The sequence below is a fragment of the Narcine bancroftii genome, chromosome 10 (assembly GCF_036971445.1).
Source record: "Narcine bancroftii isolate sNarBan1 chromosome 10, sNarBan1.hap1, whole genome shotgun sequence".
In the NCBI taxonomy this organism is placed as follows: domain Eukaryota; kingdom Metazoa; phylum Chordata; class Chondrichthyes; order Torpediniformes; family Narcinidae; genus Narcine; species Narcine bancroftii.
The window spans coordinates 91,765,626-91,784,556 of NC_091478.1; the positions used below are offsets into that span (position 1 = coordinate 91,765,626).

The 18,931-nt window shown below is 39.8% G+C and overlaps 1 protein-coding gene and 1 long non-coding RNA gene across 4 annotated transcripts in view; one reads left to right on the forward strand and one right to left on the reverse strand.

Annotated features, from left to right (window-relative positions):
• Positions 1 to 18,931, forward strand: part of LOC138744945 (uncharacterized) — an 87,326-nt gene that overhangs the window by 44,336 nt on the left and 24,059 nt on the right. The window lies entirely within an intron of this gene.
• Positions 13,427 to 18,931, reverse strand: part of slc7a5 (solute carrier family 7 member 5) — a 46,501-nt gene continuing 40,996 nt past the window's right edge. Inside the window, exon 10 of the mRNA XM_069901840.1 lies at positions 13,427 to 17,735. Within this exon, the coding sequence (XP_069757941.1) occupies positions 17,680 to 17,735 (56 nt within the window). The 3' untranslated portion in view covers positions 13,427 to 17,679. The remainder of the gene's footprint in view (positions 17,736 to 18,931) is intronic.

Genomic DNA, 18,931 nt, shown 5'->3' on the forward strand with positions numbered 1-18,931 from the left:
TGGTATTAAAAGTCTGTCATCCAGCAACTCCAGCCTTTTGGTATTATTGATAGTGTATCAACTACACAAAAGCCTTGACACAGTGAAACACTAAGTCATCATGAAAATGCTTAAAAGATATTAAGATAAGATAAGATAACCTTTAATTGTCATTGCACAAGTACAATGAAATTGGAGTACACATCCTGATGGTGCCCACATATATCAAACAAATAAGATAAAAACAACACAATAAAACAATATAATATTCAATGTTTGGCGGTATTCAGTTCATGTATGGCTCTGGGGTAAAAACAATTTTTGTAAGTCTGTTTGTCTATGATTTAATGGACCTAAAATGTCCACAAGAGGGCAGCAGATCAAACAGATGATGACCAGGGTGATAAGGGTCTTTCAGGATGTTGGCTGCTCTACTCAGGTAGCGAGAGCTGAATCAATCCTCCAAAGAGGGCAGTGCACAGCCGATAACCTTCTGGGCCATATTGATGATCCTTTGAAGGTCTCTCTTGTCTGCTGCCGGGCAGCTGGAAAACCATATAGGAACGCAGTGGGCCAGCACACTCTCGATGGAGGAAAGATAGAAGGACACCTGTAATTTATGTAGTTTGATTTTTCTAAAAATCCTCAGGACATGGAGTCATTGTGCCTTTTTAACGACTGTGATGGTATTGGTAGTCCAGGAGAGATCTTCAGCAAAATCCGTACCCAGAAACCTGAAATCAGTGACCCTTTCCACACAGTCCCCATTGGTGTATAATGGGTCTGGAACTGTACTGTTCCTCCTGAAGTCTATTATAAGTTGTTTTGTTTTTGAGCAGTTCAATACGATATTGTTTTCTCAACAACACGCTGTAAGTCTTTGGACTTCATCCTTGTAGGCCGTCTCGCCTCCTCTTGAAAAAAGTCCAATCACAGTGTGTCATCCGCCAACTTGATGATGAATACATGGAGGCACAGTCATGAGTATAGAGGGAATAGAGCATGGAGCTCAATAAACACCCTTATGGGGAGCCAGTACTAAGCATAAGGGTAGAGGAGAGGTGAATGCCAATTTTAACAATCCAGGAGTGGTTCGTTAAAAAGTCCTTAATCCGGAGACATACAGATTGGGAAAATCATAATTCAGCAAGTTTTATAACCAGTCTGCCCGGGATTATTAATATTGATGGAAAAGATCTAAGAATAATTAGGAATCTCTACTGGCAATCACGTACAGCCATATGGATAGACAATGAGATTGGTGAATACCAGCCAATAAAATGAGGTGTTATAGAGGGCTGTGTTCTATCACGAGATCTGTTCTCCCTGCACAGTGAAAACATCATGAGAACAATACACTTACCTGAAATAAGTATAGGACACAATATCAACATCCACCGCTATGGAGATGATACAGTACTGATAGCAAACAGTGAAGTAAATTTACAGAAATTAGTAATCAACACAGAGTGAAAGAATTGGCCTAACTTTCAACAAAAAGAAAACTGATGTAATGGTGATATCAAAGAAACCTGATATTCCAAATTGTAGGATCGTATTGGGAAATGAAATCCTGAAACAAGTTCACAACTTCAAGAACTTTGGATCATGGGGAACATCTGATGGCAAATGAGAAATAGACATAAAAGCAAGAACAGCATTTATAGAAACGAGAAATATCTTAATGAAAAAGAAAATAGCAATTGACATCTGCCTTAGAACTCTCAGCTGCTACAATCTTCCTACATTGATGCATGGTTGTGAGTCTTGGACTATCACAAATGCAATGGAAAAAAGAATGCAGCAGAGATGTGGTTTCTCAGAAGAATGCTATGCATAGCATATATGGGCAAGATAACAAACAAAGTTGTTCTACAATCTACAAAGAATGAAAACAAAATGTACATTACTTAATGGAATCAGAAAACATCAATCAAAATTCTTTGGACACATTATGCGAAGAGATACATTAGAACATTTAGTTACAACTAGAAAGCTGGAAGGATTTAGTTACAACTAGAAAGTGGAAGGAAAAAGAAGCAGAGACAGACAGAGAATGAAAATGATAGATGGATTAACATCATGGTTAGAAACAGAGGAGCAACAAATACAATTCGGAAAGTCAGAGACCGTGATGGATGGAGAGACATGATTTCCCACATCGAATGGCAAGGCACCTGAATGAACGAACCCTTTCCACTTTTGACCCCTTGATGAGGACTGGTTTGTGTTCTCCTGATATCCCCTTCCTAAAGCCCACAATCAGTTCCTAAGCTTTACTAACATCGGGAAGGTTGTTGTTGTGACACCACTCAACCAGCTGATCTATCTCCCTCCTGTACACTTCCTCATGTCTGTGATTCTGCTGACGACTGTGGTGTCATTGGCATATTTGTAGATGGCACTTGAATTGTGCCTCACCACACATTAATGAGTGTAGAGTGGATAGAGCATCTTTGAGATACGCTTGTATTGATTGTCAGAGAGGAGGGGACATTGTTTCCATTTTGTTTGTACAATAAGGCCCAATGCAAGATTGGGAATCAAGACCTCCTCTTCCTTCTGGGCACCTTGCAATCTTCCAAACTAAATATTGAGTTTTCTCATTTCAGGCAACTTGCTCCTTCTTTCTTTGTGTATAAGAAGTTAGACCTTTTTGCCAGTCCCTTGTCTGTCATTTTGGCTTAGTTTCCCTCTCTCTATTCATGTATGTTCCACAGACCAGCTTTTTGCAAAACATAATACAGACAAAGATCCATAATCTGGTTTCAATTGCCATATATCTCTTCAGGGGTATTTCTTGTAGCACCTCTGCAACTGAAAATTAACCTGTTTTCTCTTTCCCAATTCTGATCAAGAGTCTCACATGTCAAACATGAACTCTGCTCCGTTAAGTGTTTCTGGCACTTTAATTTCACATGTCCAACATCAGCTTTTTAAAAAATATCTTTTAACATTCTCTCCTTCTTAACTTATTGACTAACACACAGGCGAAGTACTATAGAAGCGCCATTTTGATTAAGAAGATTATTTTACTGCCAACATTCTGGCATGTAGGTCCATATTTCTGAATGGTGGATACACACTCAGCATTTTTTATTCATTCCTTGACAATCATTTTTCTGGATTCAGAAGGCTAATTTGCCTAGCCCAAACTACCATGGGCTCTGACTGGTGGCAAACCCATGAGGGTGAATAAAACCTGCTGTCAGGACTTGCCAGGAAGCCTTTGATAAGTAGCAAAGTCACACCCTCAACTTTACCATTTGTAAATGCCTCTAAATTTTTGACGTTCGAAAATTATTAAAAATTGACATTAAAAATTAATACTATACCATGACTCCTTATCTTATCTTACAAGAAATCTCAGTGCACTCTAAGAAGTGCCCTCAATTTTTTTTATATATACATACAGCGCGGCAACAGGTCCTTCCAGCCCACTACCCGGTGCCGCCCATAGACCCCAATGTACACACCCTGCACATTTTTGGAGGTGGGAGGAAACTGGAACATCTGAAGGAAACCCATGTAGATGTGGGGAGAATGTGCCAACTTCTTACAGACAGTGCCGGATTTGAACCCGGGTCGCTGGCATTATAATAGTATTGATCAAACCACGAAGCTAACCGTACCGCTTCAAAGGGTCGGTTGCAATGGGACAACAACCACTTGAGTTGTGAATCATAACACCAACATTCAATCAGACTGAGCTCCAAGGGCACAGTTATAATCAATTTAAATTTAAAAATTTGCCTCTCGTCGTCCCCTCCCAAGGCCAGACTTAGGTTAGATATCAGTTCAGTTAAAACAATGTTTTAAAAGGAATATCAGGGACAAAAGCAGGCATGAAGGTTTATGGGGATGGGCTAGACATATCAGCAACAGTAGGAAATGGGAGGGGCTGCAACATTGGGTGGGCAGCAGATTAATGGGGGAAGGTCGGGCAAGGAATCAGAGTTACTGCGGTTAATTTGTTGAAGAAGGTGTGATTAAATTGATGGTATGTTTCATGTACAGCAGCTAATTATCCAGATGTCTAACAGGAATGCATGATTGATGTCTTCCTACAATGCTAGAAAAATTATTTTGCATATGTAATAAATCATCTTATTTGGCCATGACACAATCACATTTCCTGATGGGAATTAATCAAATCCTTGTAGTGTTGGACACAGCCAAGAAAGACTCAAACCACCACATTGAAAGTCGTTAATGACTGATTTTATTCAAAGTTAGTGCGCGCCCTTATAAGGGCAGCATGAGCTCAGTCACCTCGTGGATTGTGACTCCATAATCGCTGCCTCGGGCGCGCGCTGGGCAGGAGGCTTGAGGCAGGAAGAAAACCCTGACAGCGCCATCTTCCCATGGCTGCCCCGCCACGGGGCGTTACAGGCGGGGCCGGTTCGCCATGAGAGAGTGAGCCGCCACATCCTCATCTTTAAAATCTTAAGTGATCATTACATTCTATATTTTACCCTATTAAATAATATCATTATTTACAAGAACTATTGCACTGGATTTTGCTCGTCCACTGAAATGAATGAACAGAAGGGATTTACATAGTTTTGGCATGGTTAATTTCTTGAGGGAGTTTTATCTTTAGAAGGACAAGGACAACAATTTATCTATTTAAAATATTGAATATATTCTTATCCAAGGTGAAAATGCAAAGTTAGCATTTTTAAGCAACAATAAGTTTAATGAAGCAGAATTTCTGAGTGACCACAACTTTTATAATGCTAAGCCTGTTGGAAAAAATGGTTAAATGCTTGCCAGTGAAGGTTATTGTAAGAGATACAGAAAAAAATTGCTGGGAAATTCCAACCATGAGTATTAAGTGGTTGAAAACTTGACCACCTGTGGGTAAATTAAGATGGCTATCAAGGTATTAAAGGTGCACTTCTTGCAGCAGATAAGAGGGATTAAGTTTGCAATTATTTAAATATCAATCTGAGGTGCCTGCAAGCTCACACCAAGAAACAAGAGCAACTTGTCCGTGAACTACTCTTTGCAGACGATGCTGCTTTAGTTGCCCATTCAGAGCCAGCTCTTCAGCGCTTGACGTCCTGTTTTGCAGAAACTGCCAAAATGTTTGGCCTAGAAGTCAGCCTGAAGAAAACTAAGGTCCTCCATCAGCCAGCTCCCCACCATGACCACCAGCCCCCCCCCCCCACATCTCCATCGGGCACACAGAACTCAAAACGGTCAACCAGTTTACCTACCTCGACTGCACCATTTCATCTGATGCAAGGATCGACAAAGAGATAGACAACAGACTCGCCAAGGCAAATAGCACTTTTGGAAGACTACACAAAAGAGTCTGGAAAAACAACCACCTGAAGAAACACACAAAGATCAGCGAGTACAGAGCCGTTGTCATACCCACGCTCCTGTTCGGCTCTGAATCATGGGTCCTCTACCGGCATCACCTACGGCTCCTAGAACGCTTCCATCAGCGCTGTCTCCGCTCCATCCTCAACATTCATTGGAATGACTTCATCACCAACATCGAAGTACTTGAGCTGGCAGAGTCCGGAAGCATCAAATCCATGCTGCTGAAGACCCAACTGCGCTGGGTGGGTCACATCTCCAGAATGGAGGACCATCGCCTTCCCAAGATCGTGTTATATGGCGAGCTCTCCATGGCCACCAAGACACAGGTGCACCAAAGAAGAGGTACAAGGACTGCTTAAAGAAATCTCTTGGTGCCTGTCCCATTGACCACCGCCAGTGGGCTGATATCGCCTCCAACCGTGCATCTTGGCGCCACACAGTTCGGCGGGCAGCAACCTCCTTTGAAGAAGACCGCAGAGCCCACCTCACAGACAAAAGACAAAGGAGGAAAAACCCAACACCCAACCCCAACCAACCAATTTTCCCTTGCAACCGCTGCAACCGTGCCTGCCTGTCCCACATCAGACTTCTCAGTCACCAACGAGCCTGCAGCAGACGTGGACATACCCCTCCATAAATCTTCGTCCGCGAAGCCAAGCCAAAGAAGAAAGAAAAAGAAATTTAAATATAATGATGTCAACTTTTAATTTGAGTATATGGCACCACCTAATGTAAGTCAGTGAGGACTAGAGTAAGGTAAGAGCAGAGTCTGGCTATTAAATGATTAAAAGGCAGCAGAGTTTTCTGTGAGCTGGTATTTGTGTTCAGTGGATGGAAGAGTTGCCAGGCAAACATTAGAAATTTGCAAGAGAAAGTGATAAAGAGGGGCTTAGATGGGAGCAGAAGCAGGCAATGTCTTATAGGTGGAGGCAAAGAATCCATATAGTGAACAATAGTTGAGGACAAAATCTTTGCTCTGAGATTCAACAGAGCATGGAACATAGAAAACTATGGCCCAGTCCAGACCCTTCGATGTTGGTCCATCCTAATAACTTATTCTAACAACTGCACAGAAATTTCCTACTGCACAACTCTCCATTTTTCTCAATTGCATGTACTATCTTAATAGTCTCTTAAAAGATCCTTTTGTACATGCCTCCACTACTATTTCTGGCTGCACATTCCATGCACCCACTACTCTGTGTGAAAATCTGATCTTTTACATTCTCCTTGTACTTACTCCCAAGCACCTTAAAACTATGCTCCCATGCAATAGACAAGTAACTTCTTTTAGATAAAATTGATCACATGGAAAACTTCAGTCAGAGAAACAATGTGAGAATAGTTGGCCTGAGAGAAGGTGTAGAATGCAGAGATGCTGTGAAATTTTTCGAGACTTGGATTCCTCAGGTCCTTCACACCGATGAACTGGGCAATCGTGTCCACATTGAACGTGTTCACCAAATGCTTGGACCGAGGAGAATGGGTGAAATCAGCCCTTGACCCATTCTGGTAAGGCTTCTAAGCTTCAAAGACAGAGAGACAATCTTGAGAGTTGCATTTGGACATTCACGAAATGCCCATTCTCCAATAAAGTGGGACAATACAGAGACTAGGTTTTTTTCAGGATTTCAGTAATGGGGTAATCCAAAAGAGGAGAGAGTTTGACGAGGTCAAGAGGCAACTCCGTGAAAAGAACTTCAGATATGTGATGTTGCACCCAGCAACTTTGAGAGTGGAAATCTCAGAAGGCAATAGAAAATTCTTTAAAACAAAAGAAGAGGTGGAAGACTTCAACAATTATTAACACTGGCTTTTGACAAAATGTTGGGAATCCATCATTAAGGATTTTGTAAAAGATTAAATTGAGCCAATACGATTTTGTAAAGAGAAAATCTTGTTTTGTGGCAATAGCTAACAGTATGGATAATGGTAAAGCAGTGAATATTAGGACATTTAAAAAGATATTTAATAAGGTACCAGACAAAATGTTGTGACCTGAATTAATCATGCATTTGTTGGGTAGCATACTTGCATTAGAGATTTAGGTGAAATAATAGTGTCAGCATCAGGTGGGAGGAAAAAGGAGTTTTGTTGGGATTATAAATTTATAAATCTTTATAAATCTTTGATGAGACCCCACTGGGAGCACCTTCAAGTCTGCTATCCTATTCATCAAGATCATCTTATAATGACACAGATGAAAGGAAACTATTTGGAGGAAACAAGAGCAGTCAAAGGAAACACCCACTGTCACAGAAAATATGGAAACTCCACACAGGAGTTTAAATAACACATTTACCAAGTTCTTACCATAATACCAAGGCATCAATGGTGTGTTGCTGAGTTGATTTGAAATTTGCAAATGACTCTGTTGTCCTGCTAGCAATCAGAAGCATTTAAGATAGGTGATTAACAAAGGTGGAACATCCTCAACAAATGGTCATTTGGAGGAATTACCTGGCATCAACTTGTAAAGAGTGCAGTGTTGTGCTTAATTCATACAAGCAGCAGCTGCTGTGGCTATCAAAATGACAGTTCACCCTGTTGCTTAAGTGGTGATATGCAATCAGTTCCTTACATAAGTGACTCTTATAAGCAAAAGGTTCTGATGACATTTTCTAACCTTTGTCTAAGTACATTTCAAAACCCATATGAATGAGAAAAATCAAATGCAGGGGGAGAGCAAGAACTCAGCAAAATTAATACACAAAATTGCTGGTGGAAACTCAGCAGGTCATGTAGTGTACATTGGAAGCAAAGATATATAACCAACATTTCACACCTCAGCCCTTTATCAAGGTATGAGCAAGGGGTGGGCAGCTGGAGGGAGCGAGAGAGAGAGGGAGAGAGAGAGAGGGAGAGAGAGAGAGAGAGGAGGAGCCTTCTAACAGAAATCAAAGAAGTCAATGTTAATTGATACAAAGAGATGTGGAGGGATGGATAGTGTTGAGGAAGAAGGGAGTCTCCAGAGAGACTTGGATAGGTTGGGAAAATGAGCAAAGAAATGGAAAGATGGAATGCAGTGTAGGGAGTGCATGGTCATGCACTTTGGCAGAAGGAATAGAGTATAATCTAAATGGAGAGATAATTCAGAAAATTCACATCTCCTCGATTTCCCACACATTTGTCCTGCCCCTCTCTGACCCTAGATACAACAGGGGCTAAATTCCCCTTGTTCTCACCTCCCACTTCCGGCCTCTGCATCCAACATAATATCTTACGCAATTTCCGTCACCTACAACGTGATCCCACCCTCTCTGCCTTCGGCAGGGACTGCTCCCTCCATGACTCCCTTATCCACTTATCTCTCAGTACCTACCCCTGTGACAACAGAAAATGCTACATGTGCCCATGCCCCCTCCTTTACCACCGCTGAAGCCTCAAACAGATCTCCCAAATGAAGCAACACTTTTATTCTGAATATTTTATTTTTTGTTTTCCATCAATAAACCAGGAGATAACATCACTGACTGTTACAGAATATATTAATATCTCCCAGCAATCTACATAAGTGAAGCAACACCTCCAAGTGTGAATCTGTAGAGGTAATCTACTGCATCTTGTACTCCCGTTTTGGTCTTCTCGACATTGGAGAGACTGATCCATAACAGGGGAATAGAAAATTATGAGGGGGATAGACAGAGTGAATGCAGGTAGTCTTTTTCCACTGATCTTAGGTGAGATATAAACCAAAAGACATGGATTAAGAATGAAAGGGGGAACATTATGGGAAATTTCTTCTCAGAGAGAGTAGTGGGAGTATGGAATGAGCTTCCAGTTGAAGTGGTGAATGTGGGCTTAATTTTAACATTTAAGAAAAAATTGGACAGGTACATAGTTGGGAGGGGTATAGAATAGGTGCAGGTCAGTGGGACTAGGCATAATATTTTGGCACAGACAAGAAGGGCTGAAGAGCCTGTCTTTTGAGCTGTAATATTCCATCATTCTGTGGGCATCAAAGATTTTGGGGAGAAGGCAGGAGAATGGCATTGAAAGAAAAATAAATCAGCCATGATATGAATGGAGGGGCAGTCTGGGATGAATGGCCTAATTCAGCTCCTATCTTTTATGGACATGGTGTAGTTTTGATTTTGTTTTTAAAAATCAGTAAATTAAATTTGCGATTGCCTTTTAAAAACAATCTTAGCAATATCGGTGCCAATCAAAAACTGAAGATGCTGAAAATCTGAAATAAACAAAAATGCTGGCAAAATCTGTGGAAAGATAAACAGATAATGTTTCACACTGAAGATCTTTCAATCAGAACTGGGAAAGAAAGAAAACTAATTAGTTTTAAGTTACAGAAAGGTGGGAGAGAGAGTGAGAAAGGTTAAAGAGGAAATCTCTGATTAAGAAGGCCTCGGATTGCCATGGTGATAATCTATTTCTAACCACTCATTATAAATCAGCAATAAGTTAACCAGTGGCTGGGAGAAAAACAAAGAAACATTGAAAATCTGCTTTGTGCAGAGTAGAGCTCTCAGTAACATGCAGCTGCAGATCTAGCAGTATTGTGAAGAAAGTAAAAGTGAATCAGTATTACAGATGGATTAGCTGCAGAAGAACTGGTTGGTTTTGGTCCAGAGAGAGAACCTAACATGAACATGTGAAATTTGATATTGAGAGCCAAAGGCTGTAATCTGCACTGACAGAAAACGAAATGATGTTTCTTCAAATATACTGTAGGCTTTGAGCAAACACTGAGCTGCTGGAGCATCCAAAGGTAGTCACTCAATGATTCAGACCAAGACCCTTGATTGAAACTAAAGTAAAAAGTGGGTGATATTATGCAAATGAAGGAGAAAGACACAGGAGGTGCCAGGCAAAGCTGAGCATCATAACTGGCTGTGATGCTTCACTCCCCGATGAGCTGAATGTGTTTTATACTTGCTTTGAAAAGGAGAATTCAATTGTACCTGTTAGAATCCCTGCAGAAGTTGGAAACCCTGTGCCATCTGTCTCAGAGGCTATGTCAGAAAATCTTTCAAGAGGATGGACCCTCGCAAGGCATCAGGTGCTGATGGCATACCCGACATGTGCCCACCAACTCGCTGGAGTGTTCGTGGACATTTTCAATCTCTCACTGCTGCAGTCGGAGCGAGCCCCTGCTTCCAAAGGGCACCAGTCATACTGGTACCTAAGAAGAGCCGAGTGAGCTGCCTCGATGTCCAGTCACACTCACATTTACTGCAATGAAATGCTTTGAGAGGTTGGCCATGACCAGATTTAACATGGACATGAGTAAAGATGTGGACCCAGTGCAATTTGCTTTTCGCAATTGTTCCACAGCAGATGCAATCTCACTGGCTCTCCACGTAGTCCTGGATCACCTGGTAAACAACAACACATACATCAGGTTGCTTTTCATCATTTACAGCTCAGCTTTCAACATCATGATCCCCTCAGTATTGGTCAGAAAGCATAAAAACCTAGGCCTCCTCACTGCAATTGGATCCTTGACTTCCTCATCAGAAGACCACAGTCAGTATGAATCGATAAGAACATCGCCTCCTCCTCACTGAACATCAACACAGGTGTACTTCAAGGATGTGTTCTTAGCCCAATGCTCTATTCCCTCTACATCTATGACTGAGTAGCTCGGCACAATTCAAATGCCATCTACAAATTTGCCAATGTCACCATGGTTGTCAGCAGAATCACAGACAGCAATGAGGAAACATACAGGAGTGAGATAGATCGGCTCATCGAGTGGTGTCACAATAACATCCTTGCACTAAAGATTAGCCAAACTAAGGAACTGATTGTAAACTTCAGGAAGGGAAATCATGAGAACCAAGGAGAGTGGAAAGGGTAAAGAACTTCAAATTCTTGGGTGTCAACATTTCTGAAGATCTATCCTAAGTTGATGACTCGCCAGCAGTTATATTTCATTTGTAGTTTGAGGAGATTTGGTATGTCACAAAAGACTCTTGGAAATTCCTACAGGTGTTCTGTGGAGAGCTTTGTGACTGGTTGCAACACTGGTACGGTGGTGCCAATGCACAGGACAGGAAAAGACTACAGAGGGCATCGTGAGCATCAGTCTTCACTCCATCAAGGACATCTTGAAGAGGCAGTGTCCAAAGAAAGCAGCCTCTATCACTGGGTACCCTCACCACCCAGGCCATACTCTTATCCCACCATCAGGAAAGAGGTACAGGAGCCTGAAAACGCACACCCAACAACTCAAAAACGCCACAGCTTCTTCCCCTCTGTCATCAGATTTCTGAACAATGAACCTATAGAGATACTATCTCACTTTTTTCTCTTTGGACCAACTATTCTTAAATATTGTATTTACATTCTGTGACTTAGAGCAAATTTGGGCCTTTAATGAACAATGCTGCTGCAAAACAACAAATTTTGTGACACATGTTTATGACAATAAACCCGATTCAGATTCTTTTATACAGAATGTGTGGGAGGTGGAGAGTCACATAAAAGGAGAGACTACTGTGAAGTGGGGAGGGGTGCGTTAAGTATAGGAGTAGGTAGAGATGGAAACCGTGGAACCAATTGGAGGTGTTTCTTTTTACGTGCATATGCTGTGAAGAGTCTTTCTGCAGGAGTGGTAATTCTGCCTCACCCACAGGAAAAATAATCTCAGGGTTGTATGTGATATCAATTATGTACTCTGACAATAAATCTGAAATCTGAGGTAGGAGTTAATGAAAAGTAGTAAAATTGATGTTCATGCAATTAAGTTTTAGGCTGACCAGGAGGAATATGATGTGTTGTTCTTTAAATTTATGTTTGGCCTCACCCTTACAATGGATGGGACCAGGGCAGAGATGTCATTGCAAGAATGGATGGGGGAGTTGATATGGTGTTCGGTGGAGCAGTCATCTAATCTGTTTTTGGCCTCATTGATCACACCAAATTAATTTGGATGATGAGCATGTAAAACTCTGCTTTTCCTAGACAAGACTGTACAGTACTGTACAGGTGCATTGTTCGAATCTTTTCTTGCACTTGCAATATGCAGACCACCACCCTCGTGATGCTGGGTGATGGCAGCATCGTGCTAAAGTATCATACAGCGTACTCTCTTGCGATGCTGACTCGACCACGCTCGAACCAGAAGTTGATGGCATTCTACTTCATGCTGTTTTGTCAGTACAAGTTGTTTATAAATCAGATGTTTTTAACCCGATGACTTCCTGTACTTACTTTTGTTTTTAAGTGGTTGCTTTGTCCACCTGTCTCTCCACCTCTCTCAACTTCTGTCCAATACTCTGCCATTCACTAAATGATTCCTCAAGAATATCTTCTCCAAGCACAAATCTTATGTCCTCATTCATCAAAAAAGCATCCTCACCACCCACACTTCCCTTATCTGTACCCTGGAACAATAACTTGTCAGTTTCTGTTAAGACTGTAAGATTCCAGTTCCCCAAGTCAATACATGCTGAATTTGTCTGCCTTATCTGTTAAGCCTTGCATTGAAATTAATGCATTTTAAACCATCAGTCCATCCTCTCTCTTCGCCATGCTACCTATTAAACTAGTTCTCCTTTCACTAGCATTTTTGGCCCCACTCCTTGCCAATCTAGTTTCAACCTTCCAAAGTAGCACAACTATCCCTGCCAGGGTATTGTTCCACTTTCAGTTCAATCCATTCATTCATCTTGTACAGGTCACATCTGCCCCAGAAGATTCCAGTGATTCAAGAACCTGAATCTCTGTTCCCCCTGCATTCATCTGGCCTAATCTTCTATTCTTTCTATGTACCAGTACAGGAGATGGAAAGAAATGCAAGTGAGTCTCTATTTTAAAAAGAATGCCTGGGCACATGGAGGGTAGGAAGGGATGAAGAAAAAGAGCAGATGTTGCATCTACTACAATTGCACAGGAAACTATACTGAAGTGAGAAGGGGAATGGTTGGTGATTTAACTCTTGTTTTCCCTTCCATGGATCGACCTGATCTGTTACCAGCATCAAAATGAGTTGATGTAAAGGAAACGTTGCCCTTGTTGTTGTAATTGATAAAAATGGGTCCAGCCACTGTAAGTGCAATTGTTCTTCTATGGCCCCACTGCTGAAGTTCACTACCCCTGCTCCAATCAAAAGCATTCAGAAATTTACACTTTGATTCAAAAGACATGAAGGTATAAAGAAAATTGCTTTTTATTTTCCAGGGAAGGATACAGCAATGGATTGTACATTTTCTGAACAAGTTTACTTGGAAATATTTCCAGCATTTGCTGTGCTGGGTTTGTTTGAAGGACATGTGGGATAATTTATTCCCATATATCTCTTCTACTTTTTTCTGTGAGCAAGCATTCTTTGTTGAATACACTTAATAAAAATCCAAAGAAAAACAAGGATATGGTCATAAAAAAAGCTCAGTGTTAAAACAGATCTTCAAATTTAAACACAAGAACAGTAGTTAGCCTACTCATCCCATTGAGCATGTTCTGCCATTCTGCAAGATCACAGCTAATTTTCTTCTGCAATGATCATTTTCCTGCCTATTCTCAGATCCTTTGATTCCCTTTAAATATCCATAAATCTATTCCTCCGTTTTGAATACAATCAATGACTGATTGGCCCTGCATGTAGATAGGGTGGTAAAGAAGGTCATTGGTTTGGGCACTGAGAATAAGAAAATTATGCTGCAACTACTTAAAAACTTTGGTTGCATTGCATTGTGGGCAATTCTGGTCACCCCATTACAGGATGTGGAGGCTTGGGAAATAATAGAGGTTTACTGGGATTCTGTCTGGATTAGAGGGTATGAATTACAAGAAGCAGTTGGATAAACTTGGGTTGTTTTCTCTGGAGTGTTTGAAGCTGGAAGAAGTTTATTAAATTATGAGTGGCATGGATAGGCAGATTTATTTTCCCAGGAAAGAAATATCAAATTCAATAGGATATTTGTTTTCGGCTGAAGGCCGTTGGGGTTGAGGGGAAGAATAGAAAGGAGATGTGCATTGCATTTTTTTTTTGAGAGTGGTAGGTGCTTGAAATGGGTTGACAGGGGGAGTGGTGGAAGCACTTATGGTAATTGTGCTAAAATGCTTCTGGATAGACATAGGAGGGAATAGAGGATTTTGCAGGCAGCAGAATTTTAGTTTAATCTGGCAATATGTTCGGTGCAGACATTGTGGGCCACAGTGTCTGTTCCTGATCTACACTGTTCTATTTTCTACAAGTCTGCGCAGCTCATGCAAAGTTATTTTGACATTTTTACCTTTTTGATGGAAATTGGGGATGAAATAGCTGTTCTACTCTAATCAGTTCTTGATGGAGAAAAAGACAGATCTAAAGGACAACTTTAATAATTTTATATATATATTTCCAGCATTGAAGTTGCACATAAATTAATATTAACCAATATTTTATATTGAGACATCTAAAATACACACCCAGAACTGTTCAGGCTTCACACTATCTTACAGGACCAAATGTTCAAAATTGATGCACCTTTTTTCTGCACCAAGTGTAATTTATTCTTCTGCACATTTCCCTTCCTGCATATAACTATCAATGACATTGTGATGGAGATGTTATGATTGTCTAACTGTTAATCCACTGAAAACAATAATTTATATTGATCTGAACACAATGTCTCAACTTCAGATGACCAAGCACATTTCTATTCTGATAGTTACAGGTTTCTACAGTGCCGAAACAACACTTTTGGCCCCACTTGTCCATCTGCCTGTGTTCCGCCCATATGCTATCAATATTCCATTTAAAAGCAACAGTTATTTTGTAGGTAGATTTTATCCCCATATTTAGTGAAATCAATCCTTCCTTCAAAATAACTCTTCAGTCATTTTAAGTAGAACTTTATAAATATAAATTATTTCCATGAACTAAAACAGTGGTTAAATTAAATTTGCATATCAATCTTATAAAAGGTTTTTTTTCCCCAGTAGTACTACAATATGACAAAAGATAGAGATGCTGAATGGTACCAGAAGACTCAGCTCCGTTAGTAGCAAACTGAATTGACAATTTCTTAAAATAAATTTTAGATCATCCTTAAGTATTGTGCATTAACATTTGTTTACATATTACAGTACTTTCAATACAGGAAACATCAAATCTATTTAATACAAGAGAATAAAAATGATTTCACTCCACATCAATGATGGTTTTGTGCATCTTGCAAGTTGACAAGAGATGAAAGATAGGAATGTGAGAAATACACTCAAATAAATAGTAAAAACTGCTTGTGGATATTCACAAGCGGTAAATGGTTGCTCTCTTCATTCAGGCATCATTTTATTGGCCAACTGGCCTTTTTGCTCTCTAAATAACAGTAACAAGTAAAACGACCACATTTCAGATAGGTATATTACAGTAAAGAGTGAAATACAAGAAATAATCACAAAAAATATTTTCAGAGATTAAGTTGCAGCACATAACTAATCTTTACCTAAACTGAGCCAGGGTCAACTAAAAATATCCACAGCACTTTTTCACTACCACATTGAGAAAACTTTACAAGCTAACAAAGACCAACATCAATCAAAACTGAGTCCTCGATGCAGCAATCAGAATTATTTGCAGCCACTATACATACTAAGCATTATTAATCATTAATTGTATTTTCTTATACCTCTTTTAACAGATCTGCAGGTTTAAATTCCCCAACCACAAAAAAAACCCAACGCAAGACAAAGATTTGAAGTCAACTACAATGTTTGACCTGCCTACTGCTCCATAAATTTTAACATATTAAAAATTGTGGATGATTGTAGTGCAATGACTGATATTTAACTTGGTTACGTCTGATTCATTTAACAGAAATTAGAAATAAAGACAATACAACCCTAAAGGAAATATTATCATCTTTGATACTGATGAAGAACTCAAACACTTTGTCATCCTATCTTTAGAATAATATTGTTGAGGATGTTCAAAGAATATCTACAACAATAATTTAACGACATAGGTAGCTATAAGGGGAAAACTCCTCAAAGAAATCAATTATTGAATTCACAGAAATAATAGCACCTATTTATGTGGAGTTTCTTCAACAGGTTGAAGATATGCAAAAGCTAATTTTAATAAAAAACAAATCCTGACAGTTTCTTTAAAACTGATGGATTCTTACTCTTTTGCACTTCTGTTTATTTTTCTTCTTCAGTTAAAATCATACAAGGATTCTGCTAACCTTAAACAGGGTAGAATACGCAAACACTCCAGAAATAAATAACAACCAGGTAAGCAGTTGGAGAGTTTTCCTAAATTCAGATGCTGATTCCATTCAACTGAAGGATTGAACCTGTTTACCAGAATCCTGATGATGGGCTCAGGCCCAAAAAGTGGACTGCCTTTTACTTCCTATGAATCCTTCGTGACCGCTGAGTCTCTCCAGCACTTTTGTGTATTGCACCTGACCCCAGCATCTGCAGACTTTCTGTTTTAACAACAGAGTGAAAACCCCTTCATTAAAAAAGGCCCCATTTACTTAAAAACGACAATGTGCCTGCTTCCCCATTGCCAATCAAACTCCTCCCACCAAATATTTCAGAGCCAATTGCATAGCATGAAGCATTCTTTTATCCTGGGGTTTGGATCCACAAATAATGGCTACTCTCCAGTATATCATACACCTGATTCATTAATGACTCATGACTGAGAGTGGCAGCAAGTGATTTAATTGTGGAGTCAATGGCAAGCACAAAAAAAAATCAGCTAAAATTTAGCCCCACTGCAACTCCAGTAGAAAGTGAAAAAGAACCTTGACCAATCTACCCTTCCAAAGCTTGCGACACTGTTGGAATTTGATGCTTTTTCCTGCTAACAGCTGACAGCAGGGATTAAATGTTCCTGTAATAAATCATTCAATCACATTCTGCATGAACCAGCTGTTTGTTATTGCTCACAGTTTATGCACATTTACTCATTAAATATGTTCAACAAAATGAATTAAAGATTACAATGGACAGAAATCTACATGGCGTTCAAAACGAAGTTTTGACTTTAAAGAACCAGTCATGCACATATATTTATCTGAAAGTACTCCCATCTCAAAGTATGCCTGGAGGCCCAATTAGGAAGCAAATCTAATGGGGCAATTTTTAGATTTTAGTGCCAATTACAGTGACGACTGTACCACAGGCACAAGGGTTCAACAAATTTAAGATGTTGTGAAATAGAGAAATCAACACAAACATTAAAAGCACATCAAATGCTCTTTTCCCAGGTATAGTATTAGATCACCAAGTCCCTTTCTAATAAAAGGATCACATGATGACTTTTCAACAAATCTTGAGATGATGGAACAATCTTCACCTTCAAGGTAACTGGAAATAATTCCAAGAAAAAAGCTGACTTGGAGTATGTAACAATGCCTCCTTTGCTTGTCCTTCTGTGTGTTTTTCTTAAGAAGCTTAATTTTCTGATTATGAAGTTTGAGGTACCACCTCCAAAACCTTTTGACTGAAAATAGTAATGGAATCTGCAAGAAAGATGAAAACTATGTTACTGATAAACCAAAAAAATGCTTGTATTCATGTTAATAAAGCAGTGACAGGCTCAAAGGGGCAATGGTGGACAAGAGTCCATCTGGTCCCCGCTTTTTTTACAGGAGCTGATTGCTGATGAACCTATTAGTTTCACACTTTTAATGTAGAACCTACATAAATGAAACGATGACTGCCATTTTAGAAGAGAATGGTTCAACTGGGATAGAGATTCACTCACCAATTTTATTAGGAACAGAACTGAGGAAACATCAAAAAGGGAAGCAAAGTATTTTTTTCCAGACATGAGTATAGATAGTTTCTTCTTCTGTATTCATGTTAATTCTTGAACATAGTTGTCCTTCATCTAAACACCACCCTAATTCTTCCTCCCATGATCATTTTTTATATTTAATTTTTTAAAATTTAGTCATTCAGCACAGTAACAGGCCCTTTAGGCTCACAAGCCTGTGCCACCTAAATAACCTACAACCCCTGTATATTTTGAAAGGTGGGAGGAAGTGTACAAATTCCTTGCAGTCAGCGCTGGATTTGAACCCGGGTCGCTGGCGCTGAAATAGCGTTACACTAACTGCTATGCTAGCCATGCCTTTGACAGGAGTGACCTTACTATTGACCAGATCAGCTGAATTAGGCAAACTCAATCAAAAATGTTCCTTGTCAGAAAATGGCGGTGAACTCTTCAGTTGAACCAGGCAGTCGACTAGTATATGGCACTGGTCACCCAACCAAAGATCAAAATTATCCCCAAGAATAATCTTCATTGATCAAAATGGACTCTGAACAATAAAACTCAGAGAGCAAGTCTCCATTGCTACTACTGACAATATAACTTTAAAAATTCAATGAAGTGCTCTAACTCTTTATCAATAGGTTGTAATTTTGATAACAGCTTCGGGAGCACACTTTGTGTATGTTTCAGGACTGGCCACTTCAGCAAATCATCATTTTGGTTGTTTTGCCTTATTATTAGCAACAAAGGTAAAGAAGTTTAATTTGGCCTTAATTGCTACTGAATTGTCACACTAATTCATCTGTTTCCTTTTATTCCTCCCACATTTTCTCGACCAAAAATGAAGGAATTTTTCTCTTTCCCATTTCTGATGAAACACTCCAGAACTAAATGGGTAATTGTTTCTTTTTCTACAGATGTTGGCTGCCACTTTCCCAT